This window comes from Desmodus rotundus, chromosome 2, assembly GCF_022682495.2.
Source record: "Desmodus rotundus isolate HL8 chromosome 2, HLdesRot8A.1, whole genome shotgun sequence".
In the NCBI taxonomy this organism is placed as follows: Eukaryota; Metazoa; Chordata; class Mammalia; order Chiroptera; family Phyllostomidae; genus Desmodus; species Desmodus rotundus.
In genome coordinates, this window is record NC_071388.1 from 167277586 (window position 1) to 167300758 (window position 23173).

Genomic DNA, 23173 nt, shown 5'->3' on the forward strand with positions numbered 1-23173 from the left:
TGCAGCCATTGTGGAAAGTAGTATGGAGTTACCTCAAAAAGTTAAAAATGGAATTGCCTTATGACCCAGCAATTCTACCTCTGGGAATACATCCAGAGACACCAGAAATACTAATTTGAAAGAATATATGCATCTCTATATTCATTACAACTTATTTACAATAGCCAATATTTGGAAGCAGCCCAAGTGTCTATCAGTAGATGAGTTGATTAAAAAAGCTGTGGTACTTGTACACAATGGGATACTACCTGGCAGAAAAAAAAAAAAAGGAAAACTTACCTTTTGGGACAGTATGGATGGAACTGGAGAGTATTATACTAAGTGAAATAATCCAGTCAGAGAAAAACAAGTACCAAATGATTTCACACATATCTGGAGTCTAATGAACAAAATAAACTAACAAACAAAATCAAAACAGACTCATAGTTACAGAGAACAGACTGATAGCTGTCAGAGGGGAGGGGTTGGGGCACTGGGTGAAAAAGATGAAGGGATTAAGCAAAAGAAAATAAACTTCCTAGACAAAGACAACAGTATGGGGATTGCCAGAGGGGAAAGGGGGTGGGGGAGGTAGAAAGGTAAAGGCGGGGTTAATGGTGATGGAAGGAGACTTGACTTGGGGTGGTGAACACACCATACAATATACAGATGATGTATTATAGAATTGTACACCTGAAACCTATACAATTTTATTAACCGATGTCATGCCAATAAGTTCAATTAAAATAAATAAAAATAATTGATTTTTCAAAGAACTTAAAAAAACAACACAATACATTCAAATAAGAATATTCTACAAAACCATTAAAATGTATTTATTAACAGAGTTCTTAATGATTCATCATATTGTATCATATTGTATATTATGATATAATATTAAATGCAAAAAGTAAGAAAGATGATTGTATTTTGATCTAACATAATAAAAATGCATGGACAAAAGCTGAGGGGGAATGGTAAAAGGTTAATAGTGTTTTTCACTAAGTAGAGGGGTCATGAATGATCTATTGTCTACTTTGTACTTTACTGGGTTTCCAACAAAAGTCACATATTTATAAAATAAATAATAAAGTACTCTTGCATAATCACAAAAAAATTTGGATTTTCATCAAATATGATGGATGTGGCTTCTTATGATGATATCTGGTATGTAACAAAAAGGTACAAGCTGTACTGTCTCAACACGCACTAAGCTGCAGTTCTTTGTGTGCCAAGTATTAACCTAAGAACAAATATCTAAAAATAATTGGGAGATCATAATAAGCTCCCTAAAATGGCTTTGTTGTAAAAAAAACATGAAAAATATGATTCTAGTAATCAACTCTTCAACAGATGTAATCTGTCTCTCTGCATTCTTTTGGTGATCATAATTTCTAGGAAAAAAAAACAGGACAAAGGTCACTGGCAATGTTGCAATAATATTGGTGCAGGAAGTAGTTCAGGAGATGTTGGAATTCCTAGGACATTTCCATAACTTCTGGTAAAGCAATTCAGAATATTTGACATTATGTGTGCCTTATTTCTAAGCAGCATCAGTCCGACAAACAGGCAGAGAACAGGACCTTCCTCTGTGTGATGCTGTGAGGAGAAGCACAACGTCCTGATTTCTTAGCATGGTTTTTCTCCACCGAGCGTGGTTTTTCTTGATACCTGGATTAAAGTTGTCATTACTTGAAACTTTCTTTGGAGATATGATGAAGAAATGTACATTCCTCAGGAAAGATTGTTAAAATGTTCACTGTATTATATTGCAGGGGAATGAAGAAAATCCTTAATTGGGAATAGTTTGTTACTAGAAGAATGATATCTTGGCCCAAAGGGCACGAGAAATTAAATTCCATGGTGGGAAAAGAACTAGATTAGAATTCAGGAACTTCGAGTTCTGGTGCTATTTATGACACTGACTTGACAAGGCATCTCGGTGACTCATTATTGGCGGGCACAATTTCTCCAGCTGTGAGATGGGGATCATAGAAGTAACCCTTCCTATGTCACAGTATTATGCTGAGTGTAGAGTGATCTGGACTTTTGTCCTTTAAAAACTTGAAAAGCAATCATACAATCTAAACTGGATTGTGTGCCCCAGGGGGAAGTAGGGGTATGCTATGCTTAAACTGGACTTTGTTTTTACCTAGAATTGGCTGTGCTCATAATGCAAATATAAACTGAGTGAATGGAAAAAATATATATATATGAACAAAAAAACCAATATGACATTAAGAATATAGATCTTATTTACTCTTTTTTTCAAAGCCCAATTGAAATAATGGTAAGGTAGAAGCACAAGGGCTAATTTATTAGAAGATTTTTAAAGTTTTTGCTATGTTTTTCTAGAGTCTTTGGCATCAATATCCAGTATGTTGTCTTCATAGTTTATTGAAGTAAATGTTTAATCTGAGAAGACTGACAAATTATAAACCTAGGTTGGGACACTTCTGTATAAAACATCTTTTACAATCATTCAAATTCCTTTATCTGGTCATTTAAAAATCCACACAATGAGAACTATCCATAACTGTTCAGGGCTTTGTAGTAATAAAAATATTACCTCAGTACCAAAGAAAGCATGAAATCGGTTATAATTTCGGCCTCTGGTCTGCAAGTTTATGATATTTATCCTTCAAAAGATCCTTGCCTATAGGGAGACGATTAATAATTTTGTGAAAAAAAACCCTAAATTTTCTTTTTCCTCTAATTTCAGTAATGAGCCTAAGGTTTAGATGTAACTTGAAAGATATTTCTGAGACAAAATGAAACATTTCCCATCTTTGTTTGGTTCTCAGCTCGGCATAAGTTTCATTGGAGGTATAAACAAATAACAACAAAAAGAAGAGAAAAGTACTCCAGCAGCTGTTCATTTCCCCTTCTGTCTTCCATCCCAAAAGATTCCAGGGAAGATATAAGACAGAGAGAATAGACTATTCAGGACACTTTGGGTTTCACATGTCAAAAACTATCCCTAATTAGCTTAGGCAAAGGGAAATGTGTTGAAAGGTTACTTGTTTTCTTCATGTTATTAAGGGAAAACAAACAACTAGGACAGCAGTGAGCTCCAGGAAACAAAGAGAATGAAATGAGTCTGCCATCTTTTCCATCTTATTCCTTCTGCTCGTCCACTTGCTTCTCCCCACAGCCTCCTGCAGACCGACTGTCTCCTTAAGTAAGAAACATGGTTATCAAGAGCCAACAAGTTTAGTATTCTATACCATCTATAATTTTAAAAACTCGCTCATGATGACTTGGTTTCAGACAGCAAGATCATGGGGGAAGGATTATGATTGGTCCAGCCTGGGTCAGGTGCACCTGGCCTTGGCACAATGGCCAGATGGCAGGGTGATATGAGAACTAGGAAGTGCGCATTGTTACCCCATGTTGGGGTGTGGAGGAGCCTGGATCCTGAAGGAAGGTGAGTGCGGACAACAGCCATTCACTACAAGAAGGGGCAGGTGGAGAGTACTGTCAGGTAGACTAAACAATAGATTCTTGTAAAGAACAAATCAAGAATCAGGAATATCTGAGCAATAATGTTACTTGTTGAGTAATTAACAAATCTTCCTTAAAAACTTATATCTCTTATTTTTGTCCCCTTCTAATTATATTTGGGTAGTACTGTTGGTGAATTTCCAGAACATGCAGCCTCTGAGTCTAACAATAGATTGTTTTGTGAAAATTCACTTGTAAGGGATTTGGATCTGAGGATACATAGAATCAATACTACTAGTGATATTTTTTCAGGTTGGTTTATAGAAATGAAATCCGTACTATGCCTAAATGATTACACAAACAGTCCATGTGAATGCCATGGAACATCCAATAGAGTATCTTTCTAAAGAGCACAGCTTCTGCATTTTACCTCTTGGTGGTTTTACATCGGCCTCAGGTAACCAGGTCATGGTTGGTAAGAGAAGGCAAGAAAGAGAACTCTGCTGGGACTCCAGGAACCAGCGGTTTATTCACTCTCTGCCTGCCATGACACGATGCAGAGAATACGGAATAAAAGTCTGACAAATTACGTTCTACATTAAGTGACGGCTCCTTGCTGTGGGACTTTAGAGAAGACGCGTTGGTTTTCGCCTCTTAATATAACAGTGGTGGCGGGTGTGCATGTACGTGTGTGGGCAGGCAGCGGGACTGCTATTTAAATTCAGGACTACCTTTGAGAGCTCTTTCAGCTATAAAAGGTTATGCTTCTATGATTGAGAAATAGCACATTTGTAAAGTACTGTAGCTGCTTTACAGGGAAGCAAGCTCTCTAGGCTAATATGTGGGAAGGAGACTAGAAGAGAGAGAGCAGGAACACAGGCTTTCCCCCTTCCATGTCCATTGGTTCATATAACTTCTTTCTAAGGTCTTCTGGAGGTCAAGGGGGGAGGGTCTGGCCACTCTCCTTTTTTAAGTTTCCCTATATTAATTAACCAATGAAGGTATCCCAAAACAGGATTGCAAAAATGATGGAATTGTCAGTACTTTCATTTGACAAAACAGACTTTAAAATGTGCCATCATTAAGCTATTCACAACTATGATATTTATAAAAAATGAATCATTCATGGTATAATACAGGTAGTTTGGTCCAGCAATCAGATATATAAGTGAAGTTTTATGAGAGATACTTTGAGAAAATTTTGTTAATAAACTTGTCAACAAATGCATCTGTTATTGTATTTATGAATGTATTTGGCGGTTTTATCAAAAGTCTAATTCATGGCCAGTTTTGCAGTAAGAGGCCATAACCAAAAGACCCGTCTTGCATCTTCTCTGTGAGGTCCTGCTCGTTTGTTTAAGTAAATTGGAGGCTGTTTCTAGTTAGTAAATGGAAAATTCTAAGTGTATCAAACCAAAATAACTGTGCTGTTCATTCTCAATGATTTCATTTTACCCCTAAAATTCTGATTGGTAATCTTATCAGATATATATGCTTACACATATAAATATATCTAAAGTATATGTTTTTCTCAGAGTAGTATATATTTTTCTCAAAGTAGTTTCTATTATTTGAGGGAGAAATAGAGTAAATATCTAAGCAAAGGTAGATAAACTAGATACACAAGAAGTTTGGGGAACAAGTTGAAATCATTTAAAATCCTTGCTAATCTATAAACATACATGAGGAGAATTCTTCCCCTCAAACCATGGGTTTAAATAAAAGTCAACATGGGCTTTAAAAAAATCTTACATTAATTTTATTAATAATTTTAGAAATTTTCTAATACAAAAATGGTTGTAAATTTTTGTTAATTGAATGCAGTATATATATACTCCAGAAGTGAGATTGTTTCCCTTTCAAGAGAAAAATATGTAAATTCAAAAGCCATGATTTTAAAACTATTAATTTATGTCTGAGAGGGTCAGAAGGGGTTCAACTCTGATATAAAAAATAATTTCCCAGGTAAGTGATACCCTCGTGTTGAGACACTATGAGAATTAGGTAAGTAAATACCTTTCCCCCCTACTTACTACATTTGAATACTGTAGGGCAGAAATAATAGAAATATTTTTTCCTTCATATAAACTTTATAAAATTGCTTTCTTACAGAATTTAAGTATATAATTGCTTCTTTGCATCAAGTATTTTTAAGAAAATTGAGATTTAAAAAGGAATAACTGGAAATAAAAGAAATGATATTAGCTAAGCCGAGAAGAGTTTGTTAAATTTCTGTGTAGATAGAAAGAAGAGTGACTGTGATTTTACGTGTGGACAAGTAGACCAACTGTTGGGCAGCAAATCAAAGAAGAAAGTAGGTCAGCGAGCCCCACAGCAATGAAATAAACTACTATTATTTAAAAGAGTGGCCAGAAAATAAAACTGCCTGTGAACAAGAATGCCTGCGAGAATAATGGTAAATTGACTAGAAAAGCCGGGTCAGAGCAAAACAGTTGCAAGGCACAGAGTGTGAACTCCATGTCCTTGGGTCAGGCAGAGGACAAACAGCAGAACAAACTTGTCTTTGAGAAGCTTCCTGGAGACCAGCAAGCTGGTAACGAGAAGCCAAAGGAGCTGAGCCTTCCTCAGAGCCAGGAGAGGAAAGCGGCCTCAGGGGAGGAAAAGAGCTGAGCAGATTTTGAGAGTGGGTATAACTACCAACTCAAAGGGACTGGCAATTTTCAATAAAAAAATAAGTGAAAAGAGAATCACTGAGGGGACCAAAATCTGTGATCGAATTCATTTACATTACTTATGTTGTGAAAGCCATGACCCAACTGGGATTGATTCAGTGTTTGGTGACCAGAGCAAAATGGTAGAGTGGGGAAAGTACCATTTCTTGTTCGCATCTTTAAAGATTTACTTTACATTTTCTTGAACTAGGTGGAATTTCAAAATCATAATTGCTAGGTGAGTCTAAATTGGTAATCTAAACCAGTGTAGGAGGCTGGGAAGGAGAAACTAACTCCATATGAAAAACGCCGAACCCTCTTCTATTTATCATAGGAGATGTGACAAGTTTGATTGGGCAGAAGTTCCTTCATCTGAAAAAAAATCGGCTAGGTTGAAAATTATTCATATTTTGAATAGGAAGTGTTTTTAATGAAAGTTGAGATTGAAGTCAGTCATGTTTTTTTACTTAAAAAACATTGAGCATCTATGATATTGGTGTATTGTTCTAGGCTCTGCTAATCAGTGAATAAAATAATGTATTGGCTCTAATTTCATGGTGCTAGCATTATAGTGGGAGGGGCATACCACAAGCCCATAAATAAATATGACACCAGGAGTGATAAGTGCTCTAAAGCAGCAATTTTCAACAGGTCTGCTGTAAGAATTTTTAAAACATCCAATACCTGACACTTTAGTCAGGGGCACTGACCTCTTTTTTCCTTAGGTTGTCAAATAAAAAAATGACAACAGCCAACATAACAATAGCCATATGATGTGAATGAATCAAAATTATACCTATATAATTTTCAACAAAAATGTAACACATATTTTTGGTGTGCCGCAGAAGTTTAGTAATTAGTTTATGTGTGCCATGAGATGGAAAGGTTAAAAATTGCTGCTCTGAAGGAAGGGAAAAATAAGATAAAGCCTGGTCAGTAGATAGAAAGTAAGGGAATGAAACGTAGGGTGTTTTAGATGGGGTGGTCAGTGAAGGCTTCTCTAAAATGATGCCATCTGAGCAGACCTGATGACTGAAACTGAGGTGAAGGAAAAAGGCATGTGGGTCTCTCAGAGGAAGAAGAATCCAGTGAAGAGAGGGAGGAGTACTAGGCCCTGAGGCTGTATGATGTCTGTGTGTAAAAGATCAAGGTAACTAAGCAAGCAAGAAGAGAGTTGGAAGGAGACGGTCAAGAGACAGGACTTAACCATGAAGGGTCTGAATGATTATGAGGTGTTGGAAATTCATTTTTCACATGATCTTAGCCAAAAGGCCGAGAAGTGATGGAAATTCATTCTTAAGATAATAGAAGTCATCAAAGGTTGTCATCAGGGAAGTGATGTAATTTGATTAGTTTTAAAAAGATTATTCTATAAAGTATTTGGGGAATTAACTATAGGGTGACAGAAGAAAAAGTGAGGAGACCAGTTAGAATGCTACTGAGGTCCTCCAGGTAGAGATTAGTGATGGACTGGATTAAGGTGATAGTGCTGTAATTGAAGGAACATGATTAGATTTGGGATATCATTTTGAATGTAGGACCTTTAAAATTTGGCCATGCATTGGAACAGAGTATGAAAGGAACAAGAAGCAAAAAGCTACACTTGGCCTGATAAAATTCTATTAACTAAGATGTAAAAGATTTGGAAAAAAATAGGTTGGTGGTAGGGCAGATGCTTGCTTATATTTGTTTGTTGGAAGAGTGGGAGCAGAATCAAGACTAGGTTTTGGATATCCTAGGTTCGGAATGCCTATTAAGCATTCAAAATTTGGAACACAGGCTGTTGGTTATGTGAATCTGAGCTCAGTCCTCAAATTGGGACTGATGATACGTAATTGGGAGTCATCAATGTATAGATTATATTTAAAGCAATGGTACTGAATGAGATTATTTAGGGAGTGAGTGTAAATATGGAAGACATTCAATAACCAAGTCTTGGAACTGAATGGCATGTTGGGTTAAGACTGAATAGAATTGGCTAGCAGAATAGACCAAGAAAGACGCAGGTAGGAAAACAGGAGTGTTACCATCTTGAGGTTCAATTAGTGATTCAACAAAAAGAGGTGACCAATTCTATTGAATGTTGCCAAGATTTTATCTAAAATGAGTGTGAAACTGACCACTGGATTTACCCAGATGAAGTCTGTTGGGAAATTTGAAAAGAACTTTTAAAAAGATCAATGGGTCTGATTGAAGTGTGTTAAAGAGGGATGATAAAGTGATGTAGTCTCTTCAGCATACTATGAGGAGCTTTTGCTGTAAAGGGGAGGGAAGATTTGGGAAGTGGCTAGAGGGGGGCTCTTGAAATGGAAGATATTAAAGCACGTTTTTGTGGTTATGGGAATATTTTGTGGAATGGAAGAAATTGATGATGCAGGAGAGAGAGGTTGTAATTTTTGGAGCATTCTTTGAAAGGGGAAGGGATACTGTGAAAAATGAGGGATGAAAAAATGAGGGGAGAGCCCTATGAGAGATGGCTGAGATAGGGACAGATCTAGATGCATCAGTGGATTTGGTCACACCGATGTCAGTTCGTTACTGATCGCTTCAATTTCCTCTGTGAAATCGGTCAAGTGTGAGGAGGGTGTAGGGTTTTGGGAGATTTGAGGAGTAAAATAATTTAAGAATGACTTAGACAAATAAAGTAGATCTTCCAGGAAATGTTGAAGCCCACTTTAAGTAAGTGGTTAAAAATTGTATGTGAAAGCAGTCGTCACAGTTTCAGCTTTTTTGTCCATACAGTGCCTGAACTCTAGGTTCAGGCATTCTAATCATAGAAATTATAGCAACTGTAGTTTTCATAGCAACTGTAGTTTTCATAGCAACTGTAGTTTTGTCAGTGTGATCATTTCCTTTATCTCAGATACCTTTCCCCACTTAGAAGTCTGTTCTGTCTGAAAGTAATATAGCTACTCCTGCTTTTTACAATTAACATGAGCAAAGTATATCTTTCTCCACCCATTTACTCTTAATCTATCTGTCTTAATATTTAAAGTAACTTTCTTGTAGGCATTTTATTGTTGCATCTGTTTTTTTTAATCCACTCACATTTTTCGTCTATTCATTGGTGCATTTAGACCTCTGACATTCAAAGTGATTATTGATATAGTTGGATTACTACCATGTTTTCTATTTGTTGCCCTTGTCCTTTGCTCCTATTTTTGCATCCCACTCCTTTTTTTTTGTCTTTCTATTTTCTCTCTTACCATATCTATTATACTTTTTAAACTTGTTTTCAGTGGTTGTCCTAGAAATTGCAATATATTTTACAACTAAATCAACTTAACTTTCAAAAAACACTATACTACTTCACAGGTAGTGTGAGTATCTTAAAATAACAAATGAATTGCATTCCTTTCTCCTGTCCCTCGTATCATTACTGTCATTTATTTTACTTATATGTAGGCATACATATGCATACACACGCATATAAAATGTATACATTAGCATACATAATTGAATACATTGTTGCTATCTGTTAGATCAATTAAGGATAAGAAAAGTTGAAGTTTTAATTTTACCTTTATTTATTCTGTTATTGATGCTCTTCCTTTCTTCCTGTAGATCCAAGTTTCTGACATAAAATTGTCCTTCTATCTGAGGAACTTCTTTCACCATTTCTTGCAAGGCAGGTCTACTAGCAACCAATTTCCTTTGTTTTTCTTTGTCTGAGAAAGACTTTATTTCTTCTTGACTTCTGAAGGATAATTTCAGAAGGTACTGAATTCTGGGTTGGTGAAATTTTTTTCTCAATATTTTAAATACTTCTGTTCATGCTCTTTTTCTTTGTATGGTTTCTGAGAAGTTGGGTATAATTCTTATGTTTGCTCTTCCAAAGGTAATATTTTTCCTTTGCCTTATTTCAGAGTTTTTCCCCTTTAGCTTTGACTTTCTCTAGTTTGAATATAATATGCCCAGCTGTAGTTCTTTTGGCAGTTATCCTGTTTGGTGTTCTCTGAGCTTCCTGGCTCTGTGGTTTCATCTCTGACATTAATTAGCGAGAAATTCTCACTCATTAGGGCTTTGGACATTATCTGTTTCTTTCTCTTTTTTCTCCTTTTGGTATTCCCATTATAATTATGTTACACCTTTTGTAGTTGCGCTGTGGTTCTTGCATGTTCTGTTTTGCATTTTTGTATTTTAACTCTTCACTTTTCAGTTTTGGAACTTTCTATTGTCATATCATCAAGCTCAAATATGCTTTCCTCACCCAGGTATTGTCTACTAAAGACCCTATTGAAGACTTTTTAAAGTTTTTATTACAGTGTTTTCGATTTCTAGTATTTATTCTTCCTCAAAATTTCCACTTATCTGCTTATACTATGCATCTGTTCTTGCATATTGTCTGTTTTTTTTCATTGAAGTCCTTAGCATATAAATCATAATTAAACAGAAATCCTAGTCTGATAATTCTGACATTCCTGCCATATATGACTCGGATTCTGGTGCTTGTTGAGTCTCTTCAGACTGTGTGTCTTGCCTATGGTATGCCTGGTCATTTTTGTGGAAAGGCAAACATGATGGCCTGGGTAAAAGGAACCGCAGTACACAGGTCTTTAGGAACACAGTGGTAAGGGGTGGGGAACACGTGTTCTGTAGTCTATGACCAGGCCTCAGATCCTCTAGGGAGCCTGTGCCTTGGGACTATGGACTTCACCAATGCTTCTCAGTCTCCCCCTCCCCCATCAGGTGACACAAAATGACTAGAGGGGCATGGAATTGCTGTTTCCTCCCCCCAGGTAGGTTAGTCTCCGATAAAACCTCAGCACTTCAGGCTGTAGTAGAATAGTTTCTTCCGACAGCAGACCTTGTTAAGAAGAACAGAGTGCTCTGGTTTTGAAAATGGCCACTATTCCTGTTCCCTGTTGAAGGATGAGATTTTTTTTCAATGATTTTTATTGTGAGCAACTAATTGAGCTCCTGGAGGTAAACTTTACAAACGTGTGAGGTCCTCCTATGGATGACCACCCCCCACCCTACCCAGAGTTGTGGGGTTTTTTGTTTGTTTATTTGTTTTGAAAAGAGAAAGTTTATTCAGAAAGTTACAGATGTAGTAGAAGTAAGCCAGCTGGGCTGTGTAGGCTCGGGAAACAAGTTACAGAAGCAAAAGAAGGGCCCTTGGAGTTTAGGAGAGAGAAAAGTAAAGGCCGTGTGAGTAGGGAAAGATGAGGGGGCAGGAAAGGTGTGGGCATGCTCTAGAGAGGAAGCACATGTCTTTTTTCCCCCCCAGAGTTTCTCATCTCAGCCTTGTCCATGCTGAGCTTCCCACCATTCACCATTTACAGTTTAAGAATTGTTTTTTTTTTTCAGTTTGTTCAGTTTTTTACCCATTAATAGAACAGAGGGGTGGCTTCTGAGTTCCACACATCTGAGATGTTAGAGTGATTCTTTGAAAATGTAGATCAGATCGTTTTGCCCCTCTGCTTAAAAAAACAAATCTGCCAATGGCTCCCCAGAATAACAGCCAAAACTTTTATAATGTCCTATAAGGTCCTATACACAGTCAGGCTCCTCCTCCTCCCTGCCTGCACTCACCTCTCTAAGCTTGCCTTCTTCTACTGCCCATCATTCACGTCATTCCTAACGCTCCAGGCTCATTGCTGTTCTTTGCCCATGTCAGGCGTGCTCCAAACTTAAAGCCTTTGCAATTCTTGTTCCATCTGCCCAGGATGGTCTTCTCCCAGATAGATCCATGAGCTAGCTTTTAGTCTCAGGTTTTTCTTCTTGGGAGCAAGCTCTGTTGTTATCTTAAGGTTTCTCCATGAACTTAGAGTGACTTGGTTGTGTGACTGGGCATACACTGGCATCAGGCCGTGGTACCAGGCAGTGACCATTGCTTCAATAGGTAAGTACCCTGCCTGGAAAACAGCCTTGAAATATATCAGCACAGGACATCCTCCTGTGGACATGCTTGAAAAACACAGACAACATTTGCTTCCGTGGCTGTAAGTGCAATTCTCATTTCATTATTTTATTTTTAGTGCTTTCAAGGCTAACCACTGACTCTTGCTGATTGATGCATTCTTTATTTTAGACATGCTGTTGTGTTCAATCAATGGCAGTCAAATCTCACAGGCTAGGAAGCCATTGTTTCTCCTTCTAAAGTGAAATTGCCCAACACAGTTTAGTTCCATTATGTGTAGGCTTAAAAATTTAACTCTGCTTCTGAATTCATGGGGAATGCATTAGCTTAGAAGAAAAAGGGGGTGTTAGAAGGGCACTTGACTGCTTGACATAGGGCAGAGGGCAAAAGAGACACCCAGTCTATCAAAGTGATTTGTATGCTAGGTTGAGTAGCAGGATTCTCACTATATATGTATTTGTGTGTGTGTGTGTGTGTGTGTGTGTGTGTGTGTGTGTATAAAATTTTGGCCCAACCTCAGACTTACTGATAAATATGTAGACACTTACATTTTGACAAGTGAGACTAGATTACCCTCCAAAGATTCTATTTGAACCCACACTTCTAGCACTTGTATGTAAGTCTACCTCCTGCCCTGCGTTTTCCTCAGTGTTTGCTGATAAATCTTTCGCTAAGGCTTTCTTCTTGGGCACCAACCTTGGTAAAATATATGATAGGTATAAAAATATACTTAAATATATAATACTTATGAACATAAAATAAACGGGCTGCCCCTATTCCTATGTATTATGAATAGAGAAGAATATTACTCAATATTGATTCTCCTGTAGAGGAAATGCTTCCCTAAGTAATAAGGAGTTAAGTGAAACGTGTTTATTTTCAGTGTATCTTAACTGACTAGTCACCATATTAGAACAGAGAGTAACTATGTTGTATTTACTTCATATAATATTCTTTGAAAGAATTTGATAATAAAAAGGGCCTCATGATTTTGTCACCAACTGTTTCTGCAGGTTTTAACTTTTGGAAAGATCGATGACAGTGGAAGGTTGAGTCCTGGTGACTCAGACAAACAGGCCCTGGTAGGAATTAATGACTCTAGTTTGTGTCCCAACTTAGCCAGTGATTGCTCTGTGAATTTAAGCAAGTCATTTTGTCATCTGAGAATGTTCCTTCATCTTCAAACTGAAGAGATTAGACTAGAATTCACATTCACAATCATTTGTGGGTCAGAGACCTAAGATTCTGCTGAAAACTATGGCCTTTCTTCCCCCGAAAAGGCACAAATACAACTATAAATAGAATTCCAAGAGGGGTCAGAGGTTCTCTATAATCTGCCCACGGATTCTTTAGAGGGCCTTAAGATGATTTCTAAGGTCTAAAGTATGTGGTTAAAAAAAATTGAATCCATGAACTGTTACCCCCATGTGAATTACTCTTAAAATGTAGACTTGGGCCACTCCTGTCATTTGAAAGTTATAATTACTTTTTATAACTTAGAGTACTCACAGCAGAGCAAATTTTTCAGTTCAAAAAAACCTCTTTGGGGCAGATGTTGATAACATCTCAGGGCCAGGGAAGTTGTTAGTCTACACTGTGACTCAATGCAGTGTTCCTTCTATAGCTCACCTCAGAGTCAACATTTAGCTTTGACTTGAACACGCTCAGTGATGGGGAGCTCACTCACATGTTTGTTGCCAGACAAACATGGTTTAGGAATTTTCTTCTTTTTATTGAGCTATAATTGATCCTCACCATATAAGTTCCAGCCATTGACCTATTTCTGCTCTCAGACTTTTCTTTCTTCAGACTTTTAGGAATTCCGTGGCAGCCTCTTTTACCCTGTCTTAACTCTCTCTATGCTAAACATTCCAGTATCATATATAATTCTTCTAGAAAAGTGATTTCATAAGATTACTTTTAATCCCAACTACTTTCTTCAATAGAAGTCTTGAAACTCAGGGCCCAGAATTAGGCTTATGATCCAGACAAGTTCTGACCAGCACGTGGTTAGAGAATACTTCCCGTGCTTAAACTGCCGCCTCTGCTGTCAGGAAGGCCGCCAACTCTGCCAAGAGCTCTGTTCCTGGAAGCAGGTGACTCTACTGGGTCATTTTGAAATTGCGGTCACCTGAAACCCTTAACTAGAATCAATCTAGCTTGTCCTTATTCTCTACATTTTAGAATGAAAATAACCTTTCTAAAATCAAAACTCCCTATTGACCTCTACCATAATTGCTTAGACCATCTTTCCAGCTCTCAGAAACCTTTTGGAATTCTACTAGTCTTGCCATTCATGATGTCATTTTTTCTTCCAAGTTTTTTCCATCTTTTGTGTAATGTACAAATGTCATAATCCTGTTTTTCATCAAAGTGTATTGGTAAACATGCTGACCTGTGCTTTGCCAAATATAAGCCTCCCTCTATGGATTCATTATTCATAATTCTTCACTCAGTCACTTCTTCACAACTTCATCCAACTATTTAATCTCCAAATCCACAGAATGGAAAAGAGCACGAATATTATGTTCTGTCTGGGGGCAATGCTTATTTCTTTTTCCTTTCTTCTTTTACTCAGTCTACTTTCTTCTCTCAACCTCTATTTTTTCATTCCTTCATGTATTCATACTGCATAGCCTGCTCTTATATATATGGTACCCTTTGCTGCTGTTCATTTTGCTGTGGAGAAAAGCACCTACACTGTGTTTTTTGGGAGCCCTTTGTCTTCTGCCTGGGTGCAGGGCTGGCGGAGTCTGTGCTGGCTCCAGCAGGCCCTTTGCCCGCGCTGAACATCAGCCCCTGTGCAAGTGAGTTGTTTCCTACCTGCTCATTAGCGTTTGGCAGAGGATGTGGCTCCAAGAATTTCATCACCACCACCAGACCAAGTTATTTTCCTCTACCTCCAGAATTGCTCAAATAGCAAATGAGGGTTTAGAGAAAATTTAAAACAAAGTATATGTGCCATACAGTTCAAAGATTCCTTTCTATTTTTCCAAGTCCCATTCCCTCATGATCTCCAAGTTCCTTCTTGTCCTTATAGCTATGCTCCCTGTTTTTTATGTACAGGTACCCACATATATCACTTCCAATTGACAGAGCTTCATCAATCGTTTGTCTTAATCATTCCATTGTTTATTTACCAGTCTTATGTTATTGACACCAACTTAATAAGAATTCATATGTTGATTATGTTCCAGTTAAAGGTGAGATCATCTGGTATTTGTCCCTCACCACCTGGCTTATTTCACTTAGCATAATGCTCTCCAGTTCCATCCATGCTGTCACAAAGGGTATAAGCTCCTTCTTTCTCTCTGCTGCATAGAATTCCGTTGTGTAAATGTACCATAGTTTTTGGATCCACTCATTTGCTGACAGGCACAATCAATAAAAGAAAAAAGCAAACAAAATATAACCAAAGACATTGACGTTAAGACCAATCTAACAATAGCCAGAGGGGAGTGGGGAGGGCATAGTGGGGAGAGGGATTGACAGGAGCTACTATAAAGGACACATGGACAAAATCAAGGGGGAAGGTGGAGGCAGGGGAGGGAGGTGGGTTTGGCTGGGGTGGGGTGGAGTGGAGGGATGGGGAGAAAATACAGACAACTGTAATTGAATAACAATAAAAATTAAAAAAAAAAGAGTTCATATGTATAAGAGAAGAAATTGCTTTGATTTCAGGGATTAAATACATTTGTGTACATGGGTTTGATTTCTCAAAAGTTACACAGGAATGAGATTTCACAGATCCCATTTTTCGGTTAGTGTATTAGTAACTGGCCCATGTTATATATTAACTGAATAAAATGTATGGACTGGGAAGGAACAAGTGGCTGAATGTTCCACTCAGTTGCTAGGAGACCCGTCATTTTGTGATGTCACAGCTCCTGAGGCTGAGGGCCTGTGTGGTTTGAACTGCCTATCTGTGTAGGCCTGCCGAGACAGCCTTCAAGCTGCAGGCTTGAACTTATGCCGATGTGGACGGCAGCTGGAGAAAGGCTGACTTGACATGGCCCACATTCCCTCAGAATGTCAAGATGTTTCCCCTAATGTTGGACCTACTGATTCAGAAACCTCCCTTACGTCTGCCTTGTGTGATGACCCATACCCCGAGGACTTGGACTTGAGGTCTCTGGTTGAAGAAAATGCCTTTCAGGCTTTGTGTGAAGTGACCTTGACAAAAAGACCCCGTTACGCAGTCTGTGCCTCTGAATCAGATGAAGATAATGATTTTCTTTCTATGACCTTTCCCAGAAAACTGTGGAAAATAGTCGAAAGTGATCAAATTAAGTCTATTTGGTGGGATGAGAAGGGAACTTCAATAGTGATTAATGAGGAACTCTTTAAGAAAGAAGTTTTGGAAAGAAAGGCCCCTTTCAGAATATTTGACACTGATAATATGAAAAGTTTAGTTCGGCAGCTTAACCTGTATGGTTTTAGTAAAATGCGACAGAATGTTCAGAGATCAGCTTCTCTAGCTGACTTCCTGGCGGAAGAAAAAGTACTCTCAGTCTTAAACAAGGTATGTAGAAATTTTCAGATACAACTTATATAAGAAATGTATAAATTTTTATTTTGTAGAAAATAATGTTCATTTATAAGAGCTGAAAACATATCTTTGAAATCGTATTAAACGCCATTCAAATATTTTGCCTAAATGTAGGACTACTTGAGCATCAACATTCAAGATTATAGGGAATTTTCCTCATAACTTTGAACCTTATCAATGAACTCTATTTCAATATAAGTCCTGAAACCTTTTAAAGTAGCATCCCTAGTTACTGGAAATACACAATACATTTTTACTTGGCAATCATAACTAAATATCTGTGCTAAATAAGTACATTTTTAAAGATATGAGCAGTGTACTCAGCAGTCCCCAACATTTCTGGCACCTGTGCCCAGTTTCAAGCAAGGTAATTTATCCTCAAGTCGGGGGTTAGGAGGGTTGGGAGGGGGCCTGGAATGAGAGACAGAGGGTGGGGCTCAGGCAGTAACGGGAGCAAAGTTCTGCTCACTGGCTCACCTTCTGCTGTGTGGCCTGAACCTAACAGGTTCAGGGTAGTCTGAGGCCCCAGGTTTGGGGACACCTGGACATGTATTGTTCTATGACATTAAGTTTTTGTGATGAAACTGAAATCATAATTCATAGAGTAGGTTTGTTACAGTCTGCACCTTGGTTGAAAATATCACTAAAGTTCTTTCTCCTTTGCTTTTAGTTACAGTGCTATCATAATCCCAATTTTAAACGAGGGTGTCCCCAACTTTTAGTAAGGATTAAAAGAAGACGTGGGATTAAAACCGTTTCTTCAGCAACTTCATTAGTTCAAGATTTCAACAAGAAGCACTTTGGAGCTCAGGGTCACGTGAATAACCCTGATTCCAGTTATGTTGCTGAAAGAAGTGGGGAAAGTGTATTTTCACATTCCACAAATTTACAAATGCCTCTACTAAGAAATCCTGCTACCAGCCAGAGAATGGCTAAGACAACTGAACCAATCAGAACTGCTTTTGCTCCTCCATCATCTTCTTTACTTCGACCATCAGGACAAATTTTAATGAATCAAAATGCTCTTTCAAGGCAGTTGACCACCTTTCCTGTGCAATCACGTAGAAACTACACTCAAGCCAACATTCACATTGGGAATTTCATAACAACCACAGCTGCTTCTGAGAACCGCAATATTTCTCCCTTACACAGAAGTTATCTTGATAAAATGGGGGAGCCTTCCCTTTTTCCAAATGCGTATCTTTATTCACCAGTCATTGATGGTCTTCCTATTAACCTGCAACGAGCAGGCAACCCAAGCTTCCCAATGCCAGTGACTGCTGATACATCTGCTGCCTCTCCTTTAAGGTCAAGTCCTCCACCACCTTCGTCAGAGGTACACCATTGTAATTACAACTGATCTACCAAAGAACTCCGAGATGAAGCCACAGTTAAACATTTGTATGGTGAATCAGCAAAATGCCAGCAAGTGTTTTTGAACAATAAATTCCCACGTTCATCTTTAAAAAACAAAACAAAGTATATGCGTGTTTGGAGATGGGAGGAGGGGGTGGCAAGAAAAATTATTAGACAGTCCTCACAGACTTTACACTTTAATCTCAGCATTATTGTACCTATAACCAAATAAATATCGCTCATAGAAACAAAAAAAAAGATTTAAAACACAAATTTACCAACCATCCATTATTCCATGAAAAGATGACATTGTTGTAAACTGCATAGGGAGCCAAAACATTTATTGTTTTGTAGACATGTTCTATAGAACTGCTCTGTGATGTCACCAACTCTTGCCTCATCAAAACCTTTTACCTGGAAACAGTTAATGTCACACAAGAATAAGGCTAAGAAAGGCACCTCCCGGAGTGAGTGAGTGATTTTACCTTTAACAAGGCTAACTTACATGACTTTGTGGCCACTAGTACTGTAAAATCAATGAAATGTGGATCAGAGTAGGGCGGATCACATGAATCCATAACCAAGTGTGGAAAGTTGATCAATAGTCGATGACTGTTCAATAAGTTGGATATTTTTATTACTAATTTTGTTAATATTTAACCCTCTTATATAGACAAGTGAATGTTGGCATTAACTTATTAATCCTAGTGTAAAGGAAATTGTTCTGAACACCAGTTTATTGCTCTGTGTTAGTTACCTTGTGGATGAAAGGGATAGGCTCTGCACCTTTGCAGACCCAGAAATGTACGGGCGATTTCACCTCAGGAAAGAGAGTAGAAGACAGCTGAATGATTGCTGTGCTTTACTGTTTCAGAGGGAGTCCCGAGATCATCTGAGCCAGGTTAATAGGCACTGTAAACCTCGGATAAATCCTAGAGAATGTTAGGAAAATCTGGTCAGGACCAAAAAGCTAAAGGTGAAAATAAGTTGGCATCTTCTGGCAGCGGAATTTTTATGCCTCAGTCAGTCTATGCTGAGGATTCTGATGTGTCAGACCTTCTCTGAGAACCGCTTCATCCTTATAACCTTGAAAAAGGGTATCCTCTTGGAGTCTAAATTTCACCCTCCAGGTATTTACCTCACGGAGTTGTTGTGAGGTTAGTGAGTCAGGAATGTAAGACTCTAGCAGTGATTAACTGGATGCTCTTTGAACTCTCTTCCCCTCTGCTTAGCATTCAGACCTCTCTCACCCATGTAATTTGTAATAATGTGAAGTGAGTTCCATTTGTTAATAACAACCGTCTCTCTAGAGTCTTGGGTCAACAGGAATTGTGAGTGATCTGTGTTTTCAGATCAAATTAAAGTATTTAAATATTATTACAACTGATCAAATATTTTTGCAAGATAATTCACCAGGCCCAAGGATGTCATTCTTTGCCAAACAGCGCTCTGAGGCTTGCTAACAGCAGTACATGAAAATCCACACTTTTTTTTAGTTTTTTGTTTCATACCAAGCATGAGCAGTGACATCCTTTCATTGATCAGTTCTCACTGGTATGTTTTTCAATAATACATATAAAAATCTCATAAACAATTTTCCAAAATATAAAATATGTATAAAATCTCCCATATGCCTAAAGTTTCAGCTAGTATGATATTTTACCAGAATAGACTCAAGTGAAACTAAAGATAATTTTATAATAGTTGTCTTCTGACTTATGAGTATATTCCAAATTTGAATTAATTAAAAAAATATGAATATACGTCACTGTGGAATGGCTAAAAATGTATACCAAATTGTTTGTTACTTTATCAATTCCATCAACCATTTATGCAATAGATATTAATGATCACCTACTGTTTGCCAGGCAATGTGTCCGGGACCACACAGTGAGACAACATAATTCTGACATCAAGAAGTTTGCCCTAATGAAAAAGATATGTGAACAAATACAGTTCTGTAAGATGGCTGCTACAAGAGAAAGTGACCCAAGAGCAGTGGGGAAATATGAGAAAGGTCTAGGTCCTTCTACTTGGGGAATGAGGGAGCCTTCACAGAGGAGGCTCGCTGAGACCAGAAGGATGAGTGGGAGATTACCAGGTGGGTGAGGAGGAAGAAGCGATTTGTCAGAGATCAGGACAAGAAAAGCACAGAGGCTTGAGGGAGCATGGGGTGGTCAGGGAATATGGAAGAGTGGGGTGTATTGTTAATGAGTAAATTACTGAGAAAGGCAGAAGCAGGAAGGGCTGGTGAGAAATGAGGCCAGACAGGTAGGGAGAGGCCAGGTCATACAAGCCTGTAGAGCAGGCAAAGGTATGCCAGTGTTTTCTCTCTCTGTAGGTGGTGGGGGAAGTTATTGAAGACTTTTTGAGTGCAGAAGTTTCATAATGATATGGGTATGTTCCTTTTCCCAATAACAATATTATGATTCTTTTGTTGTTTACAAGTTACAAAAGTGGCAAACACCAACCCCTTTGTTCCCAGGAGTTTCAATGGTTCTTGTTGTAACTGAGTTCAGGAATGCCAAAAGAAATATTTGAACTAAAATGATATATCAGAATTACAATAAGAGCCTTTGAGCCGATTTTTAGTTAACAGGTTTTTAACAGGCTGTGATGCAATTCTTAATGGAGAAGATTAAATTATGAAAGATAGCCTGCTTCTAATGGAAATTTGGCTGGGTGTGTTTGTATTCCTCGGTGAATTGAAAGGCTTATATAGGCTTAGATTGTTGAGATTCTTAGAGAAAATACATATACACGAATGAAACTTTTCATTCATTTTCTTTTTCTCTAGCAGCAAAGCAGTGAATCTGTCCAGATAAATTTCACTTAAATTGAGCGTAATTTTTTATGATTTCAGGGGCTAAACACCTGAAAGGCCAGAGTAAGTCAGCATTCCCCGAAGAAGAAGAAGGTGTCACTGAAAGAGAAGAGCAATGGGACCATTAATTAGGGGTCTGCAGCAGGAAGACTCCTTGGGAAGAACTGAACTATTCACTTTTCTGAAGAACCCATGGAAGCCACTGCTTGGCTTCCAGAAGCATTCTCCACCTCTGCTCTCCACACTCATGCAGTAGTAGTACACCTCCTCGGAAGCCCTCCTTGATTGGACTTTAGAACTAAGTACAGGTTGTTCCCTATCATTTACAAGTCAAAAACAAGCATTTATTTTAGAGGGATTTTTCTTTTTAATGACATTGACATTTGCAAACATGTAAGTGTTCTAACTTTAGTTTTGCTGAGCTTAATCCCTGATGTTCTCCTGATACAGTTTGCCTTCTAAGGTCAAATGTAAATAGCATCCATTTAAGAATGAAACATAAATATTAAATACATTTAGACATGAATATGTGTCTGGGTTTCACTTACAGAGGATTATTTAATAAATATTAATATTTAATACTTTTTGTTAACTTTTAAGTTAAGATCTGTACATGGTATTTATTTCAAAATGATGAATAAATGCCAGATTTCTTGATCAAAAGACCATAATATATTAGTGTTTAGACTAGATATTATAAAAGAAAAATTCTAAACCTAAAATAAAATATGCAAAGTCTGCCTTGCCACATTTTTGTTATTATTTGAAATATGAGCTATTTCCTACTGTATTTTAATGAATCATTAGCATTTTATAAATCTATTATTATAAAACAAGAAAATTCATTACTTCATGCCTATAGTCATTCATTAATTCAACAACTATTTTTTATGAGTTTATCTCTGGAAAGGCACTTTGTTGAGGGTTACGAAAATAAAAATAATTTCTTTCCTATAGGACTGGCAGAGAAGATAAAGCGTTAGTATAAAGCAAGGTTTTCTAAGACAGTATATATTTGTTAAACATGGATTTTGATCATTCGAAGTTCTGGTCTCCTAAACAATGTTAATTATTTATGGCATTTCATTGTAAAAATTTAGTGGGGATGGGGGAATGCCCGGCTTGGTTACCACATTGATGATATTAGTGAGGTTCAAATGTTTCATGGATAAAAAAATGAAAAATTTTCTCAAAAATCAGTAAAAAGAGAAATTAAGATGGGAAAAAAAATCATATGTGAATTCCACAGTGGGATCATAATATCAAGATTGAGAGAAATTAAACTATTGTTTTTATTTTTGAATGTGATATTTATAATATAGAGATTAAGAAAAATGTGTGTGAATTTATAAGACAATATAATAGAGATGATCATTTTCCTTCGTATATTTTCCACAAGAAAATAAATGCAAAACACAGTGATAAGTAGTATCTCAAGTATGAATGAGTACTCTAGTTCCAAGTTTCTTCTTTCTTCTTCTCCTTCCTTCCTTCCTTTCTTCCCTCTTTTCTTCCCTCCCTCCTTCTTTCCTGCCTTCCTCTCCTCTCCTTCTCCTCTCCCCCTGACTTTTTTTGTTTTATAAGCCAGTTTTACTCAAAACTTTTTGGAGTTTCTAGACCACCTGCTATGACTGTTTGATGTCCTAAGTCTCACTCTACTTAAAACCTGACTAAGGCTCATATTTGCTTTACATGATGTTGAATTATCTGTGTTTGGAAAATTTCCCTATACCCCTTGAGATTATTTGAGCACCCTGAGGTGCTTAAATATAAAACTGCCCTTTGCTTTCCTTGAACAGACACTTTCATTGATGTTTGTTTTTTTTTTAAAGATTGACAAAAACAAAACAAATCAAAGTTTTTGCTGATTTTATAACATTATTTGGGAAATAAACAGCATGGCATCTGGATTATTCTCTTCTGCTTCCATTCTTAAATAAAACACAAAGAAATAAAATTAAAAGCATAAATTTTCCTTAGAAAATGTTGGTTTCTCCTATTTTATTCTCTACTCTCCAAACAGGGATCACAATTAAAAGCATAAGTTGTCCTTGGGAAATGTGTTGGTTTTCTCAGAAATTTGAAGGAAACCAGATGAGATAATGGCTCTTCAGTTTCCTTTTTCACACAGTGTTTACAGTTCACAACAAATTTTTTTCAAGAAGATAACTTGGCTTCAGTTTGGCTGAATGGGCAAAGAAACTTTCTGACCAAAACAAAACAAGAGAAAAGCTTTATCTGTCCCAGACCACATTTATAGTGTAACACAATAGTAGATGGGCTTTGGGTCACTCTGACGTGGCCTCAAATTAAACCTCTGCCAAATTTTAAACTCAGATTTTCTATTTGTAAAATTGATACAATCATTCTTACCCCTGTTGTTTCGTGTATGTGTGTGTGTGTTTGTGAACATTAAGGCCTGTAAAATGCTTTGCTCAGCTTAGTGAGCATTTAATAATCAGTGCCTATTATTATTATTAGAGCAA

General features: G+C 37.4%; 2 protein-coding genes across 3 annotated transcripts in view; both read left to right on the forward strand.

Annotated features, from left to right (window-relative positions):
- PPP1R1C (protein phosphatase 1 regulatory inhibitor subunit 1C) overlaps positions 1-22606 on the forward strand; it is a 127675-nt gene extending 105069 nt beyond the window's left edge. For both annotated transcript variants that reach the window (XM_024561570.4, XM_024561569.4), the window contains exon 5: positions 20727-22606. In XM_024561570.4, the coding sequence (XP_024417338.2) occupies positions 20727-20741 (15 nt within the window). In that variant the 3' untranslated portion in view covers positions 20742-22606. The remainder of the gene's footprint in view (positions 1-20726) is intronic.
- LOC112305732 (heat shock transcription factor, Y-linked-like) lies at positions 15968-17867 on the forward strand. The gene is made up of 2 exons (XM_024561485.2): positions 15968-16480; positions 17178-17867. Exons 1-2 carry the CDS (start codon positions 15968-15970, stop codon positions 17865-17867), a joined length of 1203 nt encoding a protein of 400 aa, XP_024417253.2.
- Positions 22607-23173: the final 567 nt, after the last annotated feature.